At 50.9% G+C, this 12314-nt stretch overlaps 1 protein-coding gene across 1 annotated transcript in view; it reads left to right on the top strand.

Moving 5' to 3' along the window:
* The first annotated feature begins 5479 nt into the window (after positions 1-5479).
* The window catches only part of pcdh7b (protocadherin 7b), a 133276-nt gene continuing 126441 nt past the window's right edge, over positions 5480-12314 (top strand). The window contains 2 exon segments of the mRNA XM_056300459.1: positions 5480-7786; positions 7788-8570. Coding sequence (XP_056156434.1) covers positions 5480-7786; positions 7788-8570 — 3090 coding nt within the window.

The following is a 12314-nucleotide window of genomic DNA, read 5'->3' as shown; positions in this document are numbered from 1 at the left end:
CAGAGTGTGGCCTCCTAAAGTCGGAACCCATTTTTAAGTTATGGTACCAAAATATGGATCCGGTCCAGATTCGAGCCAGATATGAAATGATATGAGTGAGCTGGGCCAGTTCTGGCCCAAAGCTGGTACAGATCCATAAGCCAGATCCGTGCCAGTATTGGCCAGCAGTGTATTTTGCAGATCTGCGCCAGATGCTATGATACATCCGGCCCGGACCCGGTCCAGTTTTATTTTGCTTTTGGGGATATGTTATACATATACATATATTATGTGTGTATCATAATAGAAATTGTCGAGTAACGCGGATAAAAACCACAAGCCTTCCGGCCTTAAAGGCTAAAAAGAAATGTGCAGATGAAGGCCGGTCTTGGTGGCTTAGTGGCAAAATGTCACCCGGCTTCGTGGTGGATCACACCAGGTGTGATTTTGATGCGGGCTTGCTCTGATCCTGATCCAAACCACACAAATGTAAACGTGGACGATCGGTCACAGGCATCTGAATACTTGACTTAAACAGCTATTTCCTGGGATGTACCAACGAAACAAACGACAGCCAGACGTCTGGGCTCTCATTACTTTATGAAATGGCGATCATCAATTCAAATATTAATTCAGCACATTGTCCCATTGTGCTTTTCCTCCCGGCTGTGCGAGCCAAACGAATAACCCACTGAGGATGTGAGGCTCTCCATTCTGAAACGCCATATATCCTATAATCATAATCGAGTGAGGTGTTTTCTTCTCTTTTTTCTGGGATCCTTAACAACCGCCATTGTGATTTCCCGCGATTACTCGAGTCCCTCGCTCTTTGTTATGCTGATGAAAAACAACCGTCTCCGAGTCTCTTAAACGTGTTGTCACATCTGGATGGTGCAGAGGTCCTCACAGTGTGAAGCCCTGGCCCTGCCAGCTCAACCGAGCCGTCAGCAAGTCTGGGTTTGCCAAACAAACACCACATTGGTGTCGAGACAGACACACGCGGTGGGTTTTAATGTCGTCATGTCAATTTGCATCAACGGTCATTGTAGAGCTGAGCGATATATCAATATATGGATATGGTGATATGAGAGTGACTATCATCTGATATGGTGATATGAGAGTCAATATCATCTGATATGGTGATATGAGAGTCAATATCATCTGATACAGAGATATGAGAGTGAATATTATCTGATATGGTGATATGAGAGTGACTAACATCTGATATGGTGATATGAGAGTGAATATCATCTGATACGGTGATATGAGAGTGACTATCATCTGATACGGTGATATGAGAGTGACTATCATCTGATATGGTGATATGAGAGTGAATATCATCTCATATGGTGATATGAGAGTGACTATCATCTGATATGGTGATAGGAGAGTCAATATCATCTGATATGGTGATATGAGAGTGACTAACATCTGATACGGAGATATGAGAGTGAATATCATCTGATATGGTGATATGAGAGTGACTATCATCTGATACGGAGATATGAGAGTGAATATCATCTGATACGGTGATATGAGAGTGACTATCATCTGATACGGTGATATGAGAGTGACTATCATCTGATACGGTGATATGAGAGTGAATATCATCTGATACGGTGATATGAGAGTGAATATCATCTGATACGGTGATATGAGAGTGACTATCATCTGATATGGTGATACGAGAGTGAATATCATCTGATACGGTGATATGAGAGTGACTATCATCTGATATGGTGATATGAGAGTGACTATCATCTGATACGGTGATATGAGAGTGACTATCATCTGATATGGTGATATGAGAGTGAATGTCATCTGTGATCGTGCTTCTGGCAATATGGTGATACAACATAAGCGTTGTGTTTCCCGGTCTTAAAGGCTGCATTACAGTGAAGTGAGACAGTTTTCTAGACCTAACGGACCGTTTTAGTGACACGAGCAATGACTGTCTCTACCTGGTCGTCATATCCACATTACTAATGATCATTTATCAACATTTTCTGCTGTGTGAGTATTCTATGAAAGCACCAATAGTCATCCACTAAATCTCGTCACATTATCAATATGGAGGCATTGAGTCAAAAATATTGTGATATATGGTTTTGTCAATATCGCCCTGCCCTTGGTCACTGTATGAAATCCTGTGCAGTATGGAGTCTACTGTGAGCATTTACAGGACAAAAAAAAACCTACTATGCATATTTGGGATCTGTATCTTTCCACTGACAGTTAAACTCTAATCTAACATTATATTTATGAAGAAAAAACAAGTCTGGACATTCGGTAGCCGAGCGCCTGTCAGTTGACTACACTGTCTGTGAGCAGCCAGATGACACCATGCAGTGATGGAGAGCATGTCCCCAGACGAATCAGGTTAACCGAACACACCGATCAGCAGGAAGGGGGGCTTTAATACGCCAAACACCGCAGCTCTGTGCACCTCTTCGCTGCTGCCATTGTCTGAGGGGATTAATGAGAAGTGGGCGATAGAGGGCGCTAGTAAGCAAGGCTGAAGCCACTGCTGGAATTCAGACACGGCCGCCCGAGAGATTCCTTGGTCCTGCCTCTCTCTCTCTCTCTCTCTCTCTCTCTCTCTCTCTCTCTCTCTCTCTCTCTCTCTCTCTCTCTCTCTCTCTCTCTCTCTCTCTCTCTCTCTCTCACACACACACACACACACACGCACACACACACACACACACACACACACACACACACACACACGCGCGCAGCCTCATTTCAATACCAAGCCTCGTCCCCACGCTAACCAGGAGCGTACTCCCATCCGAGACAAGCAAGTTATGGACTGTTTACACTCTCGTATCGAAGAGAAACACTTTCATTTTAACGCAGCAGCAATACACACACACGCACACACACGCACGTACGCAACACGCGCGCGAAAGCGGCGATGAATCTGCAGAAAAAACCACTATGTAGGTAGTCACATATGCCTACCTTGCAGTACAAAAGTACCGTAGCCTATAAATCCACCGAAGAGCAGCATTTGGTGCCCAGTAGGGTCGCAAATATTGCGTTGCCACATCACCCTCTCTCTTTCTCTCTCTCTCTCTCTCTCTCTCCCTCTCTCTCCCTCTCTCCTTCTCTCTCTGTCTCTCTCTCTGTCTCTCTGTCTCTCTCTCCCTCTCTCTCTGTCTCTCTCTCTCTCTCTGTCTCTCTGTCTCTCTCTCTCTCTCTCTCTCTCTCTCTCTCTCTCTCTCTCTCTCTCTCTCTTTCTCTCTGTCTCTCTCTCTCTTTCTGTCTCTCTCTCTCTCTCTCGCTCGCATTCCTCTCTCAAATTAAACAGAGTCTGTATTATTGTAAATGTATGCAGAGGCACACGCCACTTCTGCAGCAGGGCGCACGCAGCTCGCGCCGATCTGATGGAGGTGAGTTCGGTTTGCGCACTCGGCCGGGTGACAGCAACAGACACACTATATGGCCATTCATCCACGGGGACGCTTCACTTTGAGCCCCTACGTGTAAAAAAAACCACACACACACACACACAAAACAAACAACACAACACACACATTGGCATATCGCGGCCCCGGTAGAGCCGCGGAGGCGGAGAGGACCGGCGGGGATGAACAGCTGGATCGGAGCTCGTCTGCGCCAGGGAAGCAAAGCCAGCGGCGAGCGACCACACACATTTATACGAGCAACCACAGGAAAACCACAGCAGCGCGCACACGTCTCCCCCAGTCTCCCCCCTTTTCCCCTTTCCTGCACACAGCGGCGCGGTGCAACTGTCTGCGTGCGGGAGGAGACAGGGATCCCCGCTGCCGCCCGCGTAAAAGACGCCGAGAGTGCGTTGTCAGAACCGTGACGCGCGCAAAGTTCGCGTCCGGATCCGGCGTTGCGGACGGCGAGCGGGTGTTTTCTCGCGTCACAGAGGGGGGGGGGGGGCTGGTTCTGTGCGGCGGAGCGACAGAACCGACGGGCCTCGGCGCCGCACCGTGCGTCCCACGCCGCGCGCTCCGGAACCGTTTGCGCCGGCTTGGCGTCGCGGTGTCCCGTCATGCCCACAGACCCTGCAGAGAGAGTTGCTGTATAATGGCCATCAGCGCCTAAGCCTCGCCGGCGGGCAAAGCCGCACTGGGGGTGGGGTGGGGTGGGGGGTTACACACATACACGATGTGTTCACTATAGTGTTGCTGACTTCAGTGTCTCGAGTCAATATCGCACCCCTGTTCCCGGGAAAACGAGACACTACGCTCTTTTATTTTATATTTTGGGGTCCTCTGTCCTTTTCCGTCAAATATCATCGGCTGCCCCCCTTCCAGACCCGACGATCAAGTTCAGCCGTGGTTCCGTGCGCTGCTGGGGAAAAGAAACTGGAGGGGGTGGAGAGAGAGAGAGAGAGAGAGAGAGAGAGAGAGAGAGAGAGAGAGAGAGAGAGAGAGACTGCAATATCATTTGTGAATCACTCTCAGTGCTGCAGATAGGGGCTGCGAACACACGCGGCGCGTTTGCAGGTGAGGAGACGGGCTCGGTTCTGCAGGACACACCGGAATTCTACCAGCTTTTCCAAATGCATCCGTCGGATTAACGTTTTCCTTCCTCGGCTCTCTCTCTCTCTCTTTTTTCCCCCTCCTCTCCCACCATTATATTTATATCGAGTCGTCTGGTCCGTCCGGGAGTTCGCAACACGGCTCGGTTGCACGCAGGAGAGAACTGTAGCCCCTCTCGCTGCGAGTGACTCGGGAGGGAGAGTGTAGTATCCACACACAGACAGTCGGACCCGGTTTTTTCTTTTCTTTCCTCTTTTTTTTTTTTTTATTCACCTCTTCCAGATTTTGGAAGAGTTGCCCGTCACCCCGACGTATGATCAAGTTTGGAGGCTGCGCGGGCATTTGGAGATATCTCCGGACGGAGGCATTTTGGAGCCTCGCCTAAAAAAAAAAAAAAAAAAAAAAAGGAAGGATACTAAAAAGACTAATTTGCCCGGACATCTCAAAACGGTGAGATTTGAACAATTTTTTTTGTTATTTGTTTGGTTTTTTTTGTTCGTGTGATGTTTTTGGTGAGATAATGCGGAAGCCGTACGTGAGGACCGTTTGCCCTTTACGCACGTTACATTTCCTGGTGTCGTTACATCCCGCCGGAGCCTCTCCGGTGCGCTCCCCTCTCTCTGCGGTCTAACTCGCAGAAGGAGAGAGCGAACAGAAGGAGGAGGAGGAGGAGAAGAAGAAGAAGAAAACACATCGCGGACTTAAAGGGAGAGAAAACAAAACGAGAGAGGAGAGGAGAAGCCTTGACGCTATTCACTGCAGTTGTGGTGAAAGACGCGTCCGGGGGATGAAGTCTCTCCCATCCGGAGCCGGAGAGGACTTCACGAAGAGGACCGCGACGTCCGCTTTTGCTTAAGTGCATCCCGAGCGTGCAGCGCACCGAATCCCCATTATTACCGCTTTCTTTCTTTCGCTTTTTTTACCCCCCCCCCCCAAAAATCAAGTCAATATATATATATATTTTCGGGGGGGTGTGGAGAACAATGAGGACTACTGGCGCAGTGGACTACTTGTGCTACTGTATGCTCATCCTGCAGCTCGTTAATCAACCCGCGGCCAAACAGGTGCTCCGGTACCGGCTGGCGGAGGAGGGACCCGCCGATGTCCGGATAGGGAACGTGGCCGCCGACCTGGGCATCGTCGCCGGGTCCGGCGAGGTGACATTCACGCTGGAGTCCGGCTCCGATTTCTTCAAGATAGACAACATCACCGGCGAGCTCACCACCAACGAGAGGCGGATCGACCGCGAGAAGCTGCAGCAGTGCCAGATGATATTCGACGAGAACGAGTGCTTCATAGATTTCGAGGTGTCCGTCATCGGCCCGGCGCAGAGCTGGGTCGACCTCTTCGAGGGGAAAGTCATCATACTGGACATCAATGACAACACCCCGTCTTTCCCCTCCCCCGTCCTCACCCTCTCCGTGGAGGAAAACAGACCCATCGGCACCCTGTATCTTCTGCCCACGGCCACCGACAGAGATTTCGGCAGGAACGGGATAGAGAGGTACGAGCTCATCCAGGACGGCGGGGAGAACTCGAGACGGCTGGGGTCCTCCGGGGGTCGCGACAACGGGGACTCTTACTCGGGCAAGAGGAGGTTCGACGACGGGGCGAGCAGGAGCAGCGTGTTTGAGCTGCAGGTCGCCGACACCACGGACGGGGAGAAACAGCCGCAGCTCATCATTAAAGGGGCTCTGGACAGGGAGCAGAGGGACTCCTACGAGCTCACGCTGCGCGTCAGGGACGGAGGCGACCCTCCTCGCTCCTCCCAGGCCATTCTGAGGGTGATGATCACCGACGTGAACGACAACAGCCCCCGCTTTGAGAAGAGCGTGTATGAGGCCGACCTGCCGGAGAACAGCTCCCCGGGAGCCCCCATCCTGCAGCTCAAAGCAGCCGACGCCGACGTCGGGGTCAACGGTCAAATAGAGTACGTGTTCGGGGCAGCCACGGAGTCGGTGAGGAGGTTGCTGAGGTTGGATGAGAGCACGGGGTGGCTGAGCGTCTTGCATCGCATTGATCGCGAGGAGGTGAGCCAGCTGAGGTTCACGGTAATGGCCCGCGACCGGGGCCAGCCGCCCAAAATGGACAAGGCCATCGTTGTACTGAACATCAAGGATGAGAACGACAACGTTCCCGCCATTGAAATCCGTAAAATAGGACGCATTTTCCTGAAAGACGGCATAGCCAACGTGGCAGAAGATGTGGTTGTGGACACGCCTATCGCCTTAGTCCAGGTGTCAGACCGGGACCAGGGGGAGAACGGCATCGTGACCTGCACGGTGGTGGGAGACGTGCCGTTTCAGCTCAAGCCAGCCAGTGAAATGGAGGGCGAGCAGAACAAAAAGAAGTACTTCCTCCACACCTCCGCGCCGCTGGACTACGAGGCCACACAGGAATACAACGTGGTGATTGTGGCTGTGGACTCTGGAAGCCCCAGTTTGGCTAGTAACAACTCTCTGATCGTCAAAGTCGGCGACACCAACGACAACCCTCCTATCTTCAGCCAGAGCGTAGTAGAGGTGTCTTTCCCAGAAAGCAATGCCCCCGGTGAGAGGGTGACAACTGTGGTGGCCATTGATGCTGATAGCGGGAAGAATGCTGAAGTAGCCTACTCCCTGGACTCGTCGGTAAATGGGATTTTCTCTATCGATGCGGACAGTGGGGACATCAGAGTAAACGCAGTTCTGGATAGAGAGCAAACGGAGCGCTATGAATTCAAAGTGATGGCCAAAGATAAGGGCATGCCAATCCTGCAAGGCTCCGCCACTGTGGTCGTCCTCGTTGCTGATAAGAACGACAACGAACCGAAGTTCATGCAGGACGTGTTTACTTTTTATGTCAAAGAAAACCTTGAACCCAACAGCCCCGTTGGCATGATAACAGTCATTGACGCGGACAAAGGCCAAAATGCAGAGATGAGTCTTTTCATCGAGGAAGAGGAGGACATCTTCTCCATTGAAAATGACACGGGAACCATTTTCTCCACCCTGTCCTTTGACCGCGAACAGAAAACCACCTACACATTCCGCGTCAAGGCTGTGGACGGGGGCGACCCGCCCAAGTCGGCCACCGCCACAGTCTCACTCTCGGTCATGGATGAAAACGACAATGCACCCACAGTCACCTTCCCCATAAACAGCTCCTACACCCTCCTTCCTCCATCCAGTAACATCAGGACTGTAGTCAGAACTGTCATAGCCACAGACACTGACACAGGAGTCAACGCAGAACTCAACTACAGCATCATCGGCGGCAACCCCTTCAAGTTGTTTGAAATAGACGGGGGTAGGGGGGGTCATCTCGCTGGTGGGGAAGCTGGAACAGAAGCACTACGGCCTCCACCGACTGGTCATCCAGGTGAACGACAGTGGGCAGCCCTCCCAGAGCACCACCACGCTGGTTCACGTGTACGTCAACGAGACACTCTCCAACTCCACCGTCGTGGAGTCTCTGGTGGCCAAGAGCCTTAGCACCTCCCTTAACACCAACATCGCCGGTGACCCCAACTACGACCTGAGCAAGCAGCGGCTAAGCATCGTCATCGGGGTCGTGTCGGGCATCATGACGGTCATCCTCATCATCCTGGTTGTCGTCATGGCCCGTTACTGCCGCCCCAAGAACAAGAACGGCTACGAGGCCGGCAAGAAGGACCACGAAGACTTCTTCACCCCACAGCAGCACGACAAGTCCAAGAAGCCCAAGAAAGACAAGAGGAAACAGAAATCCAAACAGCCACTCTACAGCAGCATTGTGACTGTCGAGGCCTCCAAGCCCAACGGCCAGCGCTACGACGGCGTTAACGAGAAGCTGTCAGACAGTCCGGGGATGGGCCGTTACCGTTCGGTCAACGGTGGGCCCGGGAGCCCGGATTTGGCCCGGCACTACAAGTCCAGCTCGCCGCTCCCCACGGTCCAGCTTCACCCGCAGTCGCCCACGGCTGGGAAAAAGCACCAGGCGGTGCAGGATCTGCCCCCTGCCAATACCTTTGTTGGCACCGGAGATAACATTTCCCTCGGATCTGACCACTGCTCTGAATACAGCAGTCAGACTATCAACAAGTACAACAAACAGGTAAGAAGACACACTTGTCTCCATGTTCCTTTCCCCCCTCCTTCGTCTTCTCTACTCTTAAATGTCTGTTTCTCCCCTCTTAGTGTTTCTTCTACCATAATGCTTTCTGACAGCGCTAGTCTCAGTAGTCTTGTTGCCTTTATGGTGCTAATGTGTGTCAAGTTAGCGGTATTGATCTGTTTTGGTTTGGAGTGCCATTCACATGTAATATTGAAAAGGGAAGAGAAGGGTTTAGATTAGCTCGCCGATGGAGTTTGGTTTCCGCTCAACTCGGCGTATCTGGAGTTGCGTATTTTATTTTATTATTTGGAGCTTTTATCTCGGCGTATGTTGAGGTTGCATTCTCCGTTGTCACAGCCGGTTAGCCAGGCACACGCATGTCAAGAGGGGTTGTCGACAGCTCGCATAAGGGTTTAGTTTACAGTTATCTTACCCCGGAGGGGGGGCGTAGCAAGGGAGCTGCACAACCCTTAGCTAGGTCGAGCCCTGCCCTGCCCTCCTTTCCTAACAAGGCTACCTTCTTTTCCCGTGAAAGGGGGGGGGGGTCAGGAAAAACAAAAAAACAAGAAAAGGAATGAAGGTAGACATGGAGAATGCGGCGCAGACCTGGGTGTGTGTCAGGAATGCTAGTGCCGGTGGTTGTGTTCTACCGGATCTGGCTTAGCTTTACTAGCAACATCTGGACGGGGCGTCACATTAAGATTCCCCCCCCTGCCCCTCTGTGTCTGCATCGCTTCACTGACCCAGCAGCAACACCGGCCCTTTTCATGGCGCCCTCCGCACCCCTCCGTCTTCCCCCCTTTTTCTTCCCCTCCCTCGTCTGCTGTGCCACCCCCACCCCCCCCCTCGTTTCTGCCCTTATCTCACCCCGCCTCGTCCATCTTCTGCCCTCCAACCCTCCTCACTGTTCCCTCACGTCCATCTGTTGTGGTTTGCAAAGTAAAAGAGGTTTGCAAGGTTGATATTCAAGGGAGTGTCTGCATTTATCGTATTGTGTTTTTCTTTTGTGCTTCCCTTTTTCGCGGTTGGCCCCTCTCTGCGCCGCTGGCCCCGAGTGGGGTGAAGTAAGGTTAATGTGTAATGAAGTCAGGCCTCTTGATTTGCGTTTTCCCAGAAAAGAACACTTACTCTATTGTTTCATGTGTTTTCTATGGCGCTCTAATGCATTATTGATCTTCCTCTCACTGGATGAAGCAGCGACTCAAGTCTTCCTCACTGTTGTTCTCTCACAACGCCCGGCTCGGGCCTCACTCTTATTCTGGGTCCTCCTTGCTTTTGCTGCTCCGCTTTCTCCAGATTCTCCCTCTCTCCCTCTCTTTCTCTCTCTTTCTCCTCTTTGTTCATGTTTTGCTGTATTCGGTGCCCATCGCCAGCTTTTTTTGTTTTTCTCCGTATGCTCTCTTTTGGCGCTGCATCGCTCTTTTGCATCCCTTTCCTTCCACCAGCGCTGCCTGCTTTCTCGTCTAGAACTCAACCTCCCCCTCTCTCTCACCCTCTCTCTTCATCATTCTCTCTCCCTCTCGCTCTCTCTCTCCTCCGACGGCATCTCACCGCACCAATCACTGTTTCCCTCCCGTCTAAATCATATCGCTTACTTTGCCTCGCTCATTCCTCTCCTTTTCATTGGCAGTGTGCAGTGCCTTCTCAACCTCCGCTGCTGCAACTCCCGGTACCCCCCTCCGTTTGCTCTCTCTCTCTCTCTCTCTCTCTCTCTCTCTCTCTCTCCCCCCCGTAACTCCTTCCGCTCTCTTCTTTGGCTGTGTCCCTAACAGCCTCTAATACGCTCTACTCGGCGAGCTGCTTGCAGAGTGTGAGGAGCGCTGTTTCCTTCACATGTCTCCTGCATAATTAAAAGGCCACTCTAACCGCTGCAGCGGCTGCCGCATGTATTATGTGTCGCCCTGCTGCCACTTATATAATTATTTATTTATTTACCTTTCACGTAAACGCTGCGGTGATTTTATAGACCGCCCCCCCCTCCTCGTATAAGACCACGAAGCCTTGGGGCAAGACGTGATCTCCACTGGTCTTAGGGAGCAGGTTTCTGGGGCAGCTAATGTATGTGTGCACGTTTGTGCACGTGTGAATACATATCTATCTATCTATCTATCCATCCATCTATCTATCCATCCATCCATCTATCTATCTATCTATCTATCTATCTATCTATCTATCTATCTATCTATCTATCTATCTATCTATCTATCTATCTATCTATCTATCTATCTATCTTATCTACCATCTCTGTGTTAAAAATAGCGATTTCTGATTCGTAAAAGCCCGCCCTCGGTGACTTCTTCGCTGATCGGCTCTGCAGACTCCAGTTCGCTAGGTGTCCCGCATGCGATGGATAAGCAAGTATTCAAATAGGTTTTCACAGCCCTCGTGCTCGGCAATCAAACGCTCATTGTTGACACATTCCGTCGGGGAGAGCGGGGCCTGGCCTAGTGGCTCCACGAGGGAGCTAATTGAGGAGAAGGGGTGTGCTCATGCGGGACAATTATTGCATTACCGTAATCAGCATTAGATCAAGCGGTGGAGTGGTCACGCTCTTGCTTTTAGGGACGGCGTATCTAAAAATACGTTGTTGTCAGGTAGGGGCATCTCCAGCCTAAACACATAATGAGACACACCAGGACTCTCATCCGCTGAACTTAGGCACAAACAAGGGCACACTTCTAAAAGAGGCTGTGGCTGTGGTTGCCATGGATTTCTGAGATGCAGGAAGACAGAATTGGTGTGTGTGTGTGTGTGTGTGTGAGAGAGAGAGAGAGAGAGAGAGAGAGAGAGAGAGAGAGAGAGAGAGAGAGAGAGAGAGAGAGAGAGAGAGAGAGAGAGAAAGAGGAGATATAGAGAGAGCAAGACAGAGAGATAAATAGAGAGCGAGATAGAGAGAAATAGAGAGAGTGATAGAGGAGAGACAAATAGAGAGAGCGATAGAGCTGGAGAGAGAGAAAGAGAGGGGAATAGAGAGAGATAGAGATAGAGAAAGAGGGGGATTTGAATTTTAAAAAACTTTATTTTATGTAAAACAAAACTTCAGAGAGAGAGACAGAGAGACAGAGAGACAGAGAGAGAGAGAGAGAGAGAGAGAGAGAGAGAGAGAGAGAGAGAGAGAGAGAGAGAGAGACTGTCTTTCATTTTGAAATATATCTGATATATCGACATAGTGACTGATGAAAACCCTGGACCTGATAATGGTCTCGCTGGATCAGGAGCTGCGACACCAAACACATGAGATTTCACCCTTTTATTGAGTTCCTATTTCCATATGAAATCACACGACATACCTCTCTTTCTCACATCTGGCCACAAACGAGGCTGGGGTCGGAACCCTTAACGAGATGGTTAAAGTTAAAATGTTGGGACATGGAACCACATTCTCTCTCTCTCTCTCTCTCTCTCTCTCTCTCTCTCTCTCTCTCTCTCTCTCTCTCTCTCTCTCTCTCTCTCTCTCTCTATCATTCCAATGCATATATGCCCGTGCGCGTACACACACACACACCACACACACACACACCACACACACACACATCCACACACCCCTCCCCTTACCACGCAGCCCGTCTGTGGGGAGAGACAGAGACAGGCACATGAAAGACAGCCCTGTTAGCGGTATAGAGAATGGTTCCTACTGTTCCACTGGGGAGTTGGGGTCGGGGAAATGGAGAGAGACAGAGACGGAGAGACAGAGAGAGAGACGGGGAGAGAGAGACGGGGAGAGAGAGAATGGTGCTGCCCATT

The sequence above is a fragment of the Lampris incognitus genome, chromosome 20 (genome assembly GCF_029633865.1).
Source record: "Lampris incognitus isolate fLamInc1 chromosome 20, fLamInc1.hap2, whole genome shotgun sequence".
In the NCBI taxonomy this organism is placed as follows: domain Eukaryota; kingdom Metazoa; phylum Chordata; class Actinopteri; order Lampriformes; family Lampridae; genus Lampris; species Lampris incognitus.
The sequence above is the reverse complement of the archived record's forward strand: the minus strand, read 5'-3'. Positions and strand labels throughout refer to the sequence as shown.